Below are 17,354 nucleotides of genomic sequence, written 5' to 3'. Positions count from 1 at the left end.
TATCAGAAAGTGTATGAGGATGTTATTTGCACCACAGTTTATTTTAAATGATTGCTGTAATGACCAGTTTTAAATTGTTAGGTAATCTCAAAGGAAGATGAGCTAAGAGCATGTAAGACTGAAAAGAGGGTTCATTTTCTTTCAGGTGAAGGTTGTGGATGAACGGAGGTATCGAAAAGTGTTTGAAGATAGTGTACGCATCATGGACAGGATGGAAAATGACTTCCTTCCTTCCTTAGAACTCAGCAGGAGGGAGGTGAGCAAAAATACATGGCTGCCCCATTTACTGCCCATCGTGGTTAACCCAGGCGAAATCATGTTACTTAGAGAAGGCAACATAGCAAAGTGGTGAAGACCATCTATGCTTAAGTCAAACTGCCTCCATTCCAGTTCTAGCACTGCCATTTAGTAGATGGATGACCACAGGCAAGTGCCTTACCCTCTCAGCCACAGTTTCCTTTTCTGGATAAAGGAGTGGCTGCAAGAGTTACACGAGTTAATACATGCAAAGCTCTTAAAACAATGCCTGACACAAAGTGAGCCCTCAGATGTTAGCTGCTCTAATTTAATATTTCAGAGTTGCTGGTTAATTCGTATCACAGGAACCAGGTCTTGGTCATGGGATGAACACCCTGACCCAAAGTTGGGTTATCCACTTAGGATCCCAGGAACAATCAGAGTAGCCTAGAGAAGTAGCAAGAGCTGCCTAAGTCCTCCTCTGTCGGTGTGAGTATAATAATATTTGAGAGAGGATGGTGTACAGCTGGCTCAGTTGGTGAATGCATACGGCAGTTGCACACCTGGTTAATAATTACCTTATTCTTTATTCATATTCTCTATGGAATAATCCAACTGACTTCCCCTACTAGTGATGCATGTTTGTGTCTGTCTGTTATTCCCCAGTTTGTGTTTGAGAATGTGAAGTTTCGGCAACTACAAAAGGAGAAGTTCCAGATCAGCAACAATGGACAGGTTCCCTGCCATTTTTCTTTCATCCCTAAACTTAATGACAGCCAGTACTGCAAGCCATGGCTTCGGGCTGAACCTTTTGAGGGCTACTTGGAGCCAAGTGAGTTTTCCCTTTACCATTGTCTTGCTTGCGATGTACCATCTCCTTATGACTCTCATCCCCTCCCTTTGTTTAACTTCCTGTTTTCTAACCACACGTCTCTTACCTTCACTGTCATTATATTGGGGTACCTCTTTTGTTTGTCCAATCTTTTCTTCATCACTTGATGATTTTTTAGAGGACACTTCTTCTGTTGGTTCTCATCCCCTTTTTGCTTTTCCACTAGAAGTTTCTGTTACCATGTGTCCTCTCTTACATTTCAGATGAGACAGTAGACATTTCCCTTGATGTGTATGTCAGCAAAGACTCTGTGACCATCCTGAACTCAGGGGAAGATAAGATTGAAGATATTCTTGTCCTTCACCTGGATCGTGGCAAAGATTACTTCTTGACCATCAGTGGAAATTACCTCCCAAGTTGTTTTGGTACATCCTTAGAGGCTTTGTGCCGAATGAAAAGACCAATCCGAGAAGTTCCTGTTACCAAACTCATAGACTTGGTAAGAAACATCCTAAGACGTGAACCTCCTTTAGGTATACTTTTCACAGTATTTAAGTGATGTCCTCATTGTCTCTGTGCTTTCTGTTTTGGCAGAGGGTGGGGGTGTGGGGGACTGTCAAGTGATAAATAAGAATAAGAATGTCACTTTACTCTAGACTACTTTCATTAGATTAAGCCTAAAAGGAAAGAGGAGAGGGTAGTCTGCAATTGGCTCTTGTCAGGAATATAATAGATAATACTAAGTTCACCAAATTAGATTGAAGGCTCCCTTCTCAAAGATATAGTGCTTATTTGTTATGCTCTTCATACTGTCAAGTTACTTTGGCGTAAATTAGCATGTATGTGAGGTATAGTAAGTGGGGGAGGCTGTATTCTCTTCATGAAACATATGAGAAAATTGAGGCACAGAGACGATAACTGGTCCAAAGTGGAATAAGTTAGTATCAAATCTGTCGCCCAGATTTTCTGACTCCTAGTCTAGTACTCCTCACTGTATTAACGTATCTAATCGAAGTCAAACTTGGCTGCTTGTTGCAGCCCAGATACCTGTAAGTGACCCTGCCTCAGAACCCCCAAGGGTCCTTACACAATTACAGGTCCCTCCCCCGGCTCAACGCTGGCAACAGAATCAGAATCTCAGGGTGTGGGACCTAGGAATATGCATTTTGTCAGCATGCCAGATGATTATAGTGTGCATTGAAGGTTGTCATATGTTTAATGTGACTCACTAAAGAAAGGAAAGGAGTAGGATTTCCCTTCCTTGACCCCAAGCTATAATATCAGTGTTCTTATGGAAGAAATGCTTATTATCTTCAGTAACATGAATTGATTTAGGAACAAGTTCATCCTATTAAGAACTTTTCTTCTAAATGAAAATATTGTTGGATTTATGTGTAGACCTTTTTGGGCTATAAAAGGATATTCTTGGTCTTTTACCAAAGAAAATTAGGTGACATGACAGCCATATGTTATCATTGCCATTGGTATTCACATTGATCCTTTCAGCCTGCCAGAGCAGTGATTGTATCATCTAGCAGGGAGGGCTAGACCAGCAGGCAGGCTGCTGGCTTGTCTGAGTATGATCTGTTCTGTTGCCATAGAATTGTTTTAGGTATGACTCAGATGGCAGATTAAAACACTCAGTCCAGTCCCAGCGTTCTTTCTTGGAATTATGCTTGTTTCCCTAGAGCCCTCATGACTAAATATATTACCTCTGAGAGAGAACCATTTTCTTCAGAAATTCGTATCCTGACATTCTGTTGTTTTTCATGATTCTTGTTTTTTATTCTACCATCATATTCCTGTCTTTCAAATTTAGTATTTTACCTTTTAGAATATATTCTAAACAAAATTGTTTCCCTTTTTTCCCTGCCCCCTTCCCTCTATACCAACAACTATTTCCCAGTTTTCTTTTTCCCAATTTTTTTATTATTAAAATGGCAAATGTGCAGAAAAATTGAAAGAACAGTACAATGAATACACACATACCTTACATACATATATAGACTATACATTTTTTTGCTGTACCATTTGAAATTAAATGGTGATGTCACTTCACCAGTGAACACTTCAGCCTGCTTCTCTTAAGAAAAAGGACAACTTCTATATATAAATACAGTATCATTCTTACACCTAAGAAAACTAGCCAGTCCATATTCAGATTTCTCCAGTTGTCCTAAGAATTTCTTTTATAGCTTTTTTAAAGCCAAAATCTGATCTGGATTCATGCAGTACATTTGGTGAGGTCTCTGCAGTCTCTTTTAGAGTAAAACAGTTCTCCCTTTTTTTCCTTTAATGATGGTGACTTTTTAAGAGTCCAAGACAGCTGTCCATTTCCTAAATTTGTCTGATTGTTTTCTCTCAGTAATTTTTTAAACTGATCCTTTCATACTCCCTCTTCCCACCTTATTTCCTATAACCTGGAACCTAGCTTTATTTTTGGCCAGAGTTGGTAGAGGTATGATAATACCTTTTACCCTAATTGTCCTGTGTTCAAGTGACTGAAAGGAAGCTCAACCAGCATAAAAAATTTTTATTTTATTTAAAATATTGTCAGATAATTCAACCACGTTTGACCATAAATATGAAGTAGCCAAAATATTTAATGGAGTTAATGGCTCTGTAGGAAGCCGTTTTCCTTCTTTTTGTGTACAAATGATTCAACGTTTAAAAAAACAGAACCCTAATCATTTTTACATTAAAAAATTGCTGAGTTCTTATTAAATTGTATGTGTGTGGTCATCATTTATTCTTTTAAAGCTTTTATTTTGTAGGTTTTAGGATTCTGATTCTTTTCACAGCCTTTTGCATTTCAGTGTTATTTAATTCCTGTGTCTCATTGTTGAGGAAATTATCCATATTAGTGTGGGGCAGCAAAGGAGAAATCGAAGATTAGCTTGTACCCCATTCGTAATACCTTCCCACTCTGTTTTGACTTGATTTTGACCTTCTGAAATGCTTTCTTAGGTTTGTTCATGTTTGTTCCAAGACCCAAGATGATATTTCAAATCCCATGAGACGATGCTATTAATAATGGTACTTGTTGTCTTCTATTGTATTATTTACTCTAAAATTTTGATGAAAACAGAAATGAGTTCAGTGCCTGCATTGACTCTCCATGTCCTGTTTCAGAAAGATTCTTGTGCCACACCCTCTTCCCACCAAATGCCGAATGAAGTAACCGCATAAGTCCTTTTCATTCTTCCTGCCCATATAGCTAAATTCTAAACCAAGGTTAATAGGGAGTTTGGTTAGAGATAATCTAAACATTAACTGCCTTTACTGGCTAATGTCAAGTGTGTTTGGTAAGTCAATATTTTGGAAGGTCGTTTAGAAAATTCATAAGAGTTATGGAGCTTGTAATGTGTATTAACAATAGAGTCCTGTTCTGTTTACTCAAGCCCTTATATGCCATAAAAGCTTATTGATTGACCAGCTTATCTCCGGAAAAATAAGTCTCAGAATCAGCCTATTTTGGCCTTAATGAATATTTGATACATGTAACATTAACATGACTAGAAATAAGTTCACCACATAAGAATAAAGTGGACTAGAAAAGTGACTTGGGTTTCACCATAGAAGTATTTTGAATCAAGTCCAAGTATTTAAGAAACATGTATTAATATATTGGGTGAGCAATCTCTTCCAGGCGTAAGGGACATTATGAATAAAGGTTAGAAGGTGAAAGTGAAAAGACTGTGTATGAAAAATTATAAGATTTCCCTTGGAAGAGTGAAGATTAAGGATAAGAGTGTGTAAAGCTGCTTAGGTAGGGTGAGGGCAGGGGATAGCGAGTCTCAAACTCAATGGATGGGTTTATGCTGGAGGGCATCTAGAACCATCAGAAGGCTTTGATGAGTAGTATGTCGTTGTAAAGTGACACATTTGGAGGAACATTCTGGTGTTACTTGTAGACTGGACTAATGGAGAGGAGACCAGGCTTGAACTCGCCAGATCTGGTTTGGCTTGTAAATACAGAGATGAAAAAAGTTGAGGGATGAGTGGGCAAACTGTTTGCTTGGGGACATGTCTATTAGAAGCATTATCAAAAATCTGAAATAACAAGAATAACAACTTGGTGACTAATTCATCCTCAGTGCTCTCTCTGCTGGGTACTTACTTTGTCTTACTGATCTAACCACCCATTTCTTATCCTGTTAGATGTATGGTATTTGTGTTTCTTCTCTTTATATTTCACATGAACTAATTTTTTCTGGAACTTCAGTAGCCGGTCAGCTTTCCGCTTTTTATTTTTAAATTTGAATCTGCTTCTAAATGACTCTTTTACGTTATTTTAGCTGCGTTTACCACTGGGAAAATTCCCCTAAGGGTGAATATTGGGGTGAAGAGTGATTTGCAATGCATTTGTAGTGTGCCAGTGTTGCCCCACTTGGGGAATCCTGAACTAGGTGCCCTTTTTTAATGTGATCGATGTGTAGCCTTTTGCAGAGAGTGGGCAGGTCAGTTGCACTAAGTGACTAGCAGCAAACTTAGGACTACCTTAGGAGTATGCTGTTTATTAATGAGAGCTAAGTGGTGTCTCTATTCTCAGAGTTGAGCCTAATGTTGAAATAAATGCAATTTAGATCTACTTTATGCCCTAGCCAGAGAAGTAAACTCTCAATGTAAATCTGCTGCCCCTCCACTGGCCTCTAATCAAAGTCCTTTTGAATCTTCTTTCACAGTTTTCTCTTGTATCGATTCATTTTTTAAAAATATTATTTTCCCATTATTAGTTAAGGTGTTTACTCTCTCGACCTACCTTGATAGCCTTTTAACGATTCCCTTTGCCTCTATCTCCCTACTCTTCCATTTTTCTTCTTCAGGGCTGTGAGACTGATCTTTCTGTAATATAGCTTTGGGGCCTATCACTTCCTTGCTTAAAGGTAGTCAGTGGTTCCCTCATGCCTGCTGAATGCAATCCAGATTGCTTTACCTATCATTCAAGGTCCTTCAAAGTCTGACTTCAACATAGCTTTTCAGATTTATTTCCCGCTCTTTTGTCAACATCCCTCCATGCTCCCCACAAATCAGATGACTAACTTTTCCCTAATCTTACCTTGTGATTTACCTTCCTGCACCTTTGTTTATTTCTGCCCCTTCCACCTATAATGTCCCCTCTCCATTTCTACCCTTTAAAATGCTGTGAATCTTTTAAGAGCTAGTTAGGTCTCATCATCTTTGTGAAAAGTCCTCTGAGAGCCCCAGCTGAAGGTCATCTTTCCTTCCTTTGAACCCCTGTTTTGTTTGTTTGATTGTTGTTTTAACAATTTATTGAGAACTCATATTTGTGAGTTATAACAATGTCAGGCCATAAATTCTGGGACTCCTTACCCCAACTCAGTTGCAAACTCAAGCCAGGGACCCTGTCTTTCTCCTCTATGTAGTCTCATTTCTCATCCCCGCCCCCGCAAAGGCATTTTGTACCATGCCTTGCACTGGTAGATGGTCACTGCTCAAAGAAAACTTCTTTGAGGGCCTGGTTTGACAGGTTTAGTATGTAAAAACTCTGCCTAGTTTTGCTCATCGTATCATGTGGCATGTATTCATGGGAGGGAAAACAGAGAAGTCTCTCAGACAGGCGGATTCTCTATTTGTTAATAAATAGTCCTAAATTTTAGAAAAACTTGTGCTCCAAAATGGTGTTAAATTACATGTTTGGCACTCTGAATTAACTTTCACATTAAAAAGCATGGTAATTACAATACTGTAAATACTGTATACTTTATGAGGCACTATTACTCTGGTTATTTTTATTTCATTTTATATGTGGTATGTAAAAGTTTAGGTAAACCCACAAAAGCATATTTAATTCATAATGTATCTAATAATACTAAAAAACCTACCCAGCATATATAACAGTTGTTCGGGGGAAATGCATTCAGTGTTACCACTTGGAGTGTCAGGAAACACGTACTCCCTCACTCCCTCAGCCCCCAGCACGTCTCTGACAGGAAGATGGAGATTTTGCCTTTTTCTCTCAGACCTGAGATGTGTGATTTGTACTCAGGTTCTTGGTGGCCCATGGCGGGATTGGGAGGATTCCAGTTGGGAATTTTTGGGGAGGTGTGAGGAGCTTTGAGAGACCCAGGCCTTCTGCTGGCATACTGCACCACCACTGCCCCACCACCTCGGGTTTTAGGCTGCTTCCCTGTCCCTATGAGGTAAATATTATTATCCCTGTTTTAGAGATGAAGAAACTGAGGCTTTACAAAGTTTAGCAACTTGCCCGAGGCCTGTACAAAATTAATATCAGGCAGAACGAAGATTTGTACCCAGAACTGTGTAACACCAGCGCCTGTGCTCTTTCCACTAACCATGGTGCCTTATAACTGGAGTTTCTCACTGTCTTTAGCTTGCTATTGAGTGGTACGTTCTCACAGCTTTTCCCTGCCTCTCTGTCCGGGAAGCAGTCAGATTGGCCTTTTTGAGTTGTCTAAGGAAGCATAGTGGTAATGACTGTGGAGTCAGACATGAGTTCTAATCCTGATTCTGCCCCTTACTACCTAATAGCATGATGTTGGGCAAATAATTTAACCTCTCAGAGCCTCAGTTTCCTCATCTTTAAAATAGGAATAATATCTACTTTGCACATGTGTCCAGACCAACTGACATCGTATATGAGCACTTTGCACAGTTCCCACTCATGGCAGGTGCTCTCTTAGTGGTGCTGTAGTTATTGTTGTTGTTATTGGATTGTAATAATAGCACAAAAGACAGAGATGATTAAAAATGTACCTTCTTATCATTTCACCACATATGTAAATTAAACCATCATGCTCTACACCTTAAACTTATACAGTGATGTATGTCAGTTATTTCTCAATAAAACTGGGGGAAAAACTTAAAAAAAAAAAAGTACTTTCTTCCCTGCTTCTCTTATTTCTCTTAGACCCTATAGGAAAACACAGTAGGGGAGAATGATGGATATTCTGGTCCACAAAGGTCTGAAATGACATTAATTTACATTTCAGAAGGACCTCCAAATTGGGGACTCTGGGGACCTTTGAGAAGGGGAGTGGGTGTGTGGAGATGGAGAGGAGTGTGGGGTAATGCTTAGGAGGCTAGCTAGAGTGAGAGGAATGGCAGTGGAGGGGAGGCAAGCTTACCATCTCCTTCCGAATGGCCATTGGCTCACAACCAAATCCTTCCACCGATGTGCAGTTAGGGTGAGGTGAGAAGCCGCACAGTGCAGCAGCAGGGCCTGCCTCCAAGCAGCACGTGAAAAGAAGACATCAGTGGGCGTGTGGCCGGGTCAGCTGGCAGCTGCCAAAGAAAACAAAAGTTTAAGACTGCACATGTGTATTTCTTAAGTGATAGTCTCAATAAACTGTGCAAAAATTTGGTATGCATAATAGAGAACTTTGCATATGAGAATGTGTTCCTTTTTCAATAATCATGATTTATCTGAAGAATTTAAAGCTGTTTAAAGCATATGTATGTAGTAAGCTAGTGAGTTCTAATAATACTGATCTGTTTCTAATTCTGTAAATTAATTCTAATCATTTTCTGTCTGTCAATGACCTTCTTTTCCTGCTCTGCTCTCAGGAAGAAGACAGCTTCCTAGAAAAGGTAATGCAATCCACTGGTGGTTGTGCGTTTCCCTGTGCTTGATTAACACTTAACTGTGGTCCCTGGAATTTGTCCCTTGGGCTTTCCCATATCAGAGACCTTTAACTCCATGAGAATCCCCCAAATTCCCACCAGCTGTCTTAAGTGTGTCTGAAGTACAGGAAAGATATTTACTGCACTGGTCAAGTCATTGAGACCCAGTAGATAAAAGCAATAGTACTCAAGGTTCCAGACTTATACTTTTGAAATGAGAAGTAACTAAAGAGCTGTCTTGATGTATCTGAAAGCTCATGAGGTAGAGGAGGGTACCACTTAACTGTCTTCCATTTCCAATGATAGTAAAAACCAGAAGTGGATTTCTGTTGCAGTAAGAGTGATTTGGGTTTAGTGATAATAATGATTAATTACTGAAAGAATACACAGATATGGTCAAGAAATAGAGCATAGAATGGAATCATAGAGCTGAACAAGATCACAAGGGATCATCTGTCCAGCTCTCTGCCTTCAGACAGTGTAAGGTGTTTTCTCCATTCTAATCAACGACACAGCCAAGGCCCAGGAAGGTTGCAACACTCGCTAAAGTCATAGTGCTCCTGACATTAAGGGTGTGAGGCGGAGGGGACTAGCACCCAGGTGTCTGAATGCCTATTGAAGGAACCTAGTGAAGCACTCCTACAGTGCTTTGCTGCCTCTCCATCTTCAAGCTGGCGAGTGCCTGGCTCCACACAGGGCTATCAAGTAGAGAAACATGGGCTTGAAAAGCATTCTTAAAGCACTTCCACACGGTATCTAACGTGCCCTCCTCATTTGATGGAGTTTAATGTGTTTTGATGGTGGGGATGACATACTGTTTTTGTGCTTTAGTTTTTAGACAAAGTGAGCCTGGTTTCTCTTTGAAAATTAGAGTTCAGGATAATTTGTAGACTTTTTAAAAAGTATTGTTTCTTGTGCATGATCTTTCTCTAGACTTCACAGGCGTAAGTATGACATTTCATATTATCACACATGAATTTGAAAGTGGATAGTGGATGATGTGTATAACCTACTGACATTTTATTAACCTTTTTAAACCACTAAGGATTGTGACAACTCTGCTTCCCTGCCCTTCCCTGGTAATAGCAGGCTGTGTTCTGCCTTTTCATCTTGGACAGTGCCTTGTGTTGCCTTAATGCCTTAGTACAGGAAAAGTGCCAACTGGATGTCAGATTTTTTAAAAAGTCCATGAATCAGTGCTGAATAATTTATACATGTAAGTTTGGAGGCATCTGCTAAAGAAGCTGTCCATGTGTTGCATTTGGTGCAGAAAGTGAGCAGAGTGCATTGTGGACGTTGTTTTGCCTCAGATATCATGTGGATGCCTGGATTTAATACTTGCAACCGGAAAGAAGTTAGTGGTGGAGCCATTGACAGAAGTTCTGCCAGCTATAGGGAACATGAATATCAAGTGATAGAAGCCCAGGGAAAGAAAGGAAGGAAGCAAAATTAATGTGAAGAAAATAGATTTTAAATGGTAACTAACTGTCATGCTCCCCTCTCTTCCTCATTCCCTTAGAAAGGCACAGCGGCTTTAAAGGTCACCGATGCTTATTGAAGAACATGTTAAGAAGAGCCATCAGCTCTGCTCTAGTGTACACAGTCTCTGAAAGTAGTAGTGAAATGCTTCTTTTCTTTCCCTTAGCATGACATGGCTGGGGGTTGTGGATGGAATTTACAGAATTTCCTAAAGTTGAACGTACATAATATATGACCTTTAGCTGGAGGTGGAGGAGGGGGAAAGATGCAAAAAATTAGTCACCGTTTTCTCCACTACGATTTTTCTGAAGGCTGCCTTCAGATGCCTTTTAACCTATTTCAGACATCTTTTTGACATAATTTAATTTATAGTTGACTATATAAACATAAGATAATTGAGTTTATTCCCCAGCCATTTTCAAATTCAGATTAATTGTTGATCTAATTTATGTCACTTCTGGGTTTTTCTCTTAGATTCTTTCAGGAGAATCTAACAGAAAGTAGAAAGATAGGTGAAAGGCATCAAAGCCCTGAGAAATCTTTGCTGAGCTGTTAATACAAAGAATAATTTCTGGACTCAGACCCTGGACAGTTTCATAGTATTTCCAGTTCTTGGTATGCTGTATTCAGTTTATTATTTTGGGATCTTAAGGCTTATGAGTTTTAGTGCCTTAAGATTAGATCTTCTATCAAGCTTGAAATATTCACGTATGTATGTCTAATGTGGAGAATTGTCTAATTCCTGAGGACCAGAGAACCTCATTTAAATCAACAATGAAAAGTATAGTGTTTGTGGTGAGACCTGAAGGAAGAATAAGTTCAAGTCAACAAAAACCGAAGTAGATGCTGCTCTCTCAAAGTACTGTATTAACAATTGTAATTTAATGGTCCACAAGTTTCCGGTGGTGTGTGGACTCTACCGTGACTGTATTGCTGGAGCACTGGTTCTCAGTGTCACCCTTGAAAGGATTTACAACATCCGATGCATCCATGTGATAAACATAATAAACCCAAGTGAAATGCTTAACGGTTAAGTGAAGCATCTAGAAAAGGAGATCCTTTAACTGTGGGAATCAGTATTGAGTGCCCTCTGACCAGGGCTGTCCCCAGTGAGAAAAGAAGGAAAAATCATGAAATGAAGATCAAATTATACCCACATAAGCAAGATTTGAAGATTAAATTACACACAGAAGTTTTTATTGAGATGCCTTTGATTCTCATCCCTTTTCATCTATTAGGAGAAATCCCTTCTGCAGATGGTTCCCTTGGATGAAGGTGCCAGTGAGAGACCCCTTAAGGTCCCCAAGGAGATCTGGCTTCTGGTGGATCACTTATTCAAATACGCCTGTCACCAGGTAGGTGAGAGTGGGCCTGCCCTGCAGCTTTGAAAGGTATGTGAGTCCAGTGGGAAATGATAATACCTCGTGTCAGTATAGTGCTTTTAACTCTCCCAAGCTCCCTCCACAGAGCAGCACTGTCAGATCGCCTGGGCAGATGGAGGTATCCCTATTTACAGACGTGAGAGCTGAAGCATGCCAGCTAAGTGATTTACCTAAGACGACGGCATAAGCATAGTGGCGGAGCTGGGGCCTGAACTGAGCACGCCTGTCTCCTGGCTACACACGCTTTCCCCTGGACTGCTGTGGACCTGAGTCTATAATGCCTGCTTTAGCTGTCACCTAGGCATTGCAGATTTTAAAGTCCAAAGCAAACTTCAAGCCCATTTCTTTAATTTGGTCCTCATTTTTCTTTTAAATCCTATCTAAAATACTAGCCACCCCCCACTGATTCCCCCCAAAAAGAGAAATTTCTTGGGACTAAATTGAAGGATAATGCTGTCTTATCTACTGAAGAATAATAGAACTTGAAAGCAGGGTTTGGTATGGACATATCATTTACTCCTGCCGTAGCATTCCATAGAATCAGTATTTGAATGCAGTTCTACTGTTTGCACTCTGCCTTCTTCTTGTCAAGAGTCTAGAAGTGGGAACACCTGGTATCCCGATCTAGCCATCCGGTCCCCTGCCATATCAGGTATAGGCTAAAACCTTTGAAGGTAATTTTCTGGTTTGAAATAAAATTTCACATGGATTATAGAGATGATAAAGGGAAAAGGTGCCATTGTCACACCTCCATTCCTAATCATGAATACATATGCATACCACCCTTCCCTTTGCTTCCTGCTGCTCTCCTCATTCTTGGGTGGTCTTCAGAACCTTAGGGCTGATTATCTTGCCTTGTTCCATTCATTGTGACCTCTTTGGTAGGAGGATCTGTTCCAAACCCCTGGAATGCAGGAGGAGTTACAGCAGATCATTGATTGTCTGGATACCAGCATTCCCGAGACAATCCGTATCCTTTTCAACAAAAGCTTAGGAAGCTGGATGAGTACTTGCCAAACTCTTCTTCCTACCTACATTTGAATTTTGTGTTTTCATCTTTATTTTCTTCACAACTGTGTTTTATTATAAGGTAATCATTGACGATACAGTTGTTTCTCAATTCCTTTCAGGAACTTTTGACCTCTCTCTGCATCAGACTCTTACTAAAAGGAATCAAGGAGTAGGTAACAGCAACTTTTAATAGGCACGGAACATAGGACCCACAGCACTGGAGTGTTCTGCTTCAGGCCTTTAATCACTCCAGCCACCACGTGTACTGTCACTGGAACAGGGAGGAGGATGGGAAACATTGATGACTAGTTTCAAGAACTGATCCAGCGTGAACTGTCATTCTGCAGGCTATATTCCCCTGACTCTCAAGTTGGGCCAAACCTCCCAAGAGTCTTTGATCAGTTCTATAAAAACTCACCTGCAGCGTACCTGGACCAATAAAATGTCAAACCCCAATTAGGATCAGTGTGCCCTGAATAAGAAGAAGGAAATTGTCCCTGAGGGAGCTTGAGGAAGGGAGCAACTGGGTCTCGGTGTAGTCTTTTTTCTGGAGCCCCTTTCCCTTGACTTAAGTCAATCCAGCTGGCAGTAATCACTCTGTGGCTGAAGCCCTGCTCATTTTCCTGGAAGCCCTGCCAGAGCCCGTCATCTGTTATGAGCTTTATCAGCGATGCCTTGACTCGGCTCAGGATCCCCAGATCTGCCGGCAGGTGAGTTTTATTGCTCTGAAGATGTGTTTGGGGCAGCTTCCCCCATAGAGAAATCACCAGTTTTACAAAGCCAGATGGGAAGACAGCTATGTGGTAGGATGGGTCTGGATCTATTATTCATGGCAGGACACCAGCATTGAGAGTTGGGACCCTTAAATTTTAGGTTGTGTTATTTCCTATTGTATTTGCCACCCCTTTCCAGTTGGCCTATTGAGTAGAGTGGATAGCTCTACTCTGGGGTAAGATTGGTGAAGCTGATCATACACGGGATTCTAGCTGGCATGACCTGGAAGGGTGGGTGACACTTGTGAGCCTTTCTTCTTTTTGTCTTCTTGATGTTTTTTTTTAATCTTGAAATGATTTTGATGTGCAATAGCTGAGAATACCTCTGAATCAGACTAGTGAATATTGGGAGGAGCTCCCCTCCCTGCTAAATAACATTGCAGAGAAAACCATTCAGCTTGGCAGATGCCATGGCTACCTGTGTGGGGAGATGGGAAAAGACCTGCTTGTGAGGCAGAGTGTGCATGTGAATGTTTGATAACCACGTGGCCTGGTTATTGAGTGGACAGGGGCCAAACAGCATGACCATTCTGACTTGGAAGTTATCTTTTGACAGGTAATGTGTTGGTCATGAGTAAATAAAGGAAGGTTGTGATAGATGAATGGTGTCCTGTCCTTACAAGACCTGTCCTTGGATTATAAACTCCTTTTTGGCAGCTGTAAGCTCTTCTTACTCCCTTCTTCCACCTCTTCTCACTGTCCGCCCCCTTTTCTTAAAACAGGTGATTTCCCAGCTTCCAAGATGCCATAGAAATGTTTTCCGTTACTTGATGGCATTCCTTCGAGAACTCTTAAAATTCTCTGACTACAACAACGTCAGCACCAACATGATCGGTAAGACTACTTCATAAGAATGGCTGCACAGGGGTGTTGGCCGGGACAGTCTGTGTACAGTGTATTCCTTCCTTCATGCCCAGGCATCTGCCAGTCACTCCCCTCCCACTGCTCTCGTTTCCTGGTCCCCAGCCCCCATCCCTGAGGCTTTGCTTAGGTTATGTCTGACAAAGGGTTTTCCCCTTTTCTTTCTCTCGCCCTCTAGCTACTCTCTTCACTAGTCTTCTCCTAAGGCCTCCACCCAACCTTATGGCAAGACAGACTCAAAGTGACCGCCAGCGTGCTATCCAGTTCCTTCTGGGTTTTCTGCTTGGAAGTGATGAAGACTAATAAGACTTTTCCTTTTACTACTCTCCGAGATTCTAGAGACAGAAGATCTCGGGCACCAAGTATTTCAGAATGATTTGGAAGTCATGCCACAGAAAGGGTCTATTGCAGACTTTCTAGGCTGTTGGCATGAAAAAGTTGTTTCTAGTGCAAAAGGAAAAGAGTTTCCTAATCCCTCCCCTACAATATCCTACACTGCAGAATACTTTTAGACTTATATTGCCAAGCCAAAGTTACCATATTTTGGTGTTTTTGTGTTCTCTTTATAAGGCAAAGAGATCTGTATTTATACTCCTTTACCTGGGGATGTGTTTGTTGCCCTCCTGCCCAGCTGTCATTATTGTCCTTAGAATCCTAGGCCTACATTCTGAGTTGTTCCCGTTCTAGGCCTACAAGCACTACTTGCTGTAGCTCACACTTGTCCGTAGTCCTTTGTCTAAAGCACTTTTGCCCCACCCCCTCCCCATATCACCCCTTTGCACTCCACTCCACTAGTACTATCATGTCAAAGGAAGTCTGGGTGAGGCTAGTGACTCCTTGGGTGTCCCCAGTAGTGAGTTAACCATATACATGTGGTTGTTACATGCATTTGTGCATTTCTACTACAATGCACCTGTATGTCTCTGTAACATTGGCCTTTTCATGGATCTGCACTGGGTGGAACCATATTCTCTTGCCTCAGACCATATTTAGTAGCAGAACTTTAGGGACTACTAGAGATGACCTCCCATTGATGTGAGAGAATCACAATCAGAGTGGAAGCACTTTGAGTATTTCAAGAGTGAGAATATTCATGTTTGACAAGTCCTGCTTCCTACCATCCCTTTCTGTTCCTATTTAAATTTTACATGAGATCTAATCCTGGGTGTCTATGGGACCCGTCCCCCACTGTGAAATCCACCTCTGGATCAACACTTGCACCACAGTCAAAAAGGGAGTCTGCACCTCAATTGAGCCTCTCTAGAGATACTGCTCCTTTCCCCAGCAAGGGTATTGAAGATTACCTTTAGGACCCCCTTCTCCAGTCTCCAAAAGTACCAGGGGGAAGATGTTGCCCCCTCCCTCATCAGTGCTGACTCTGGGCTCTACATCCAGCTCCCCTGGCTCTCAGTCACCTTATCTAGTGCTGTGTAAAAGAGACTGTACAGTGGGACCAACCAAGCAACTTTCTCTCCCACCCTAGACAACCCTTGAGCTTTTCATTTACTCAAGCTCTGTGGGGCAGCCTTTTTTTTTTTAATTAATCTATGTTGGTTGGCAAACCAGCCACCAGCCACTGACTATAGAACTGCTGGATGCAATTGACTTCCTCCTGGTTTTCTTTCATTAAAACCACCCTGAGTTGACTCATTCCTGCCTGTTAACATTAAATCCAAGGAGCCTAACATACAGGCTCTGTGTCCAGTCTTTGGCGTTGACTCCTGACTCTTCTAACACATCAAAGGAGAGAGCCAGGGGAAACACCACCACTGAAGGTTCTCCAATTCCCCCATCTCCTAAGTTGAGTTCTTTGGGGGAAGAAAAGGTACGTATCCTGTGATATACTGGTTAAACCCTTTCCTGATTGGGAGTTACAGAACTAGGAGTCAAGTTACTGGTGCCAAATAGCTGCATATGTGATAGGTTGGGGGCTGGGTGTTGAACTTAGTTAACGGAAGACTGCAAGCAGAACACTTTTGTCATCTCCACTAGGCTAGCGAGTGATCACCGGAGAGGCAGATTATAGAAGCTGGGGCAAGGTTGTAACGCAAAGAGAGGGAAATGCCTGTCCTGGGCACATTTTCTGGTATATTGCCAACCTGGGACCTCTGGGTGATCAAAGATGCAGCTGGGTACATCCTAGCTCTTTCTTCATAAGGCAAATGTGCTAAGTTGGTTTACTGCCTCAACATTTTTTGTAGCTCTGGTCCTGGGATGTACGCAGGGTTGAGGGTTTCAGACAATCTCTAGGTAGGGGAGACAATAGAGCAGACATAGCAAGCTGCTTCCCTACTGTGCCTACTCCAGCACCCCAACCTTGAATTCCTAAGTACCTCTAATGTACTATCTCATAGCTCCTCTGAAGTAAGGAGTTCAGATCCAACTGGTATGGAAGGACTTTGCATCTGTTGTTTTTGGGAAGAAATGGTTCAAACCCATGTGGTGACGTTGCATTAGTCTCCCTCTCACTGTTTTCTGATTCTTATTCTGTAATTGTTTGTTGTATTTCCCAAAAATGTATTGGTCACTAAGCAAAGCTGCTAGTGGGATTCTGTATTTCGTGTCTTTTTTATTATAATTTATTGCAAATTTTTTTCTGAATAAATATATGTTGTGTGAAAAATCAAAGTGTGATCTTGATGAGGAAGAAGTGAGAAGGGAGGCTTATGTCACTGGGTCTCACTTGACTGCTGCAGTCTTCACAGCTACGCCTGTCCTGTCATTTCCTGTCTTACGGGGAAATAGCATAAGAATTCTCAGTGTATCTGCCTTTGGAGAGGACAAGCAGCCACGTATTTTCAGAGGCTAATAAAGAAGTTACAGTGCTTTCACAGGCCAGCCAAGGATCCTTATTTTAACCCTAGGGATTCGGACAACAAAATAGCACTGTTAGGAGAAAGGATGCTGATTCTTAATGTGCGTAAATGTCACATTGGGTCAGATCCATGATCGCTCCAGCCACAGAAATCTGACCAACTCCGGCATACACATTTTGGGAGAACCCAGCTGTCCTTGCCAAGATAGCCTCAATAGTTTAGACATGCCCTGCAAGGAGACTGTTGTCACATAATTCATCCTGCAACTTTTGAAAACCAGTTTTAAACTTATATTACGTTTTGGGGAGACAGACTCCATAAATTTAGTGGGTTTTTTTGGCTCTAATCCAAACTCTAA

General features: G+C 41.3%; 1 protein-coding gene across 3 annotated transcripts in view; it reads left to right on the top strand.

The window, feature by feature from the left end:
* The window catches only part of OCRL (OCRL inositol polyphosphate-5-phosphatase), a 47,635-nt gene extending 30,806 nt beyond the window's left edge, over positions 1 to 16,829 (top strand). The window contains exons 16-24 of one of the 3 annotated variants that reach the window (XM_014792804.2): positions 146 to 256; positions 904 to 1,069; positions 1,333 to 1,568; positions 8,618 to 8,641; positions 11,392 to 11,508; positions 12,421 to 12,505; positions 13,129 to 13,256; positions 14,042 to 14,153; positions 14,359 to 16,829. In XM_014792804.2, coding sequence (XP_014648290.2) covers positions 146 to 256; positions 904 to 1,069; positions 1,333 to 1,568; positions 8,618 to 8,641; positions 11,392 to 11,508; positions 12,421 to 12,505; positions 13,129 to 13,256; positions 14,042 to 14,153; positions 14,359 to 14,483 — 1,104 coding nt within the window. In that variant the 3' untranslated portion in view covers positions 14,484 to 16,829. The other 2 variants (XM_087426747.1, XM_087426748.1) reach the window with 2 other exon arrangements.
* Positions 16,830 to 17,354: the final 525 nt, after the last annotated feature.

This window comes from Ceratotherium simum, chromosome X (genome assembly GCF_057802395.1).
Source record: "Ceratotherium simum simum isolate JZ-2026a chromosome X, ASM5780239v1, whole genome shotgun sequence".
In the NCBI taxonomy this organism is placed as follows: Eukaryota; Metazoa; Chordata; class Mammalia; order Perissodactyla; family Rhinocerotidae; genus Ceratotherium; species Ceratotherium simum.
This window is presented reverse-complemented; position numbering and strand designations above follow the sequence as displayed.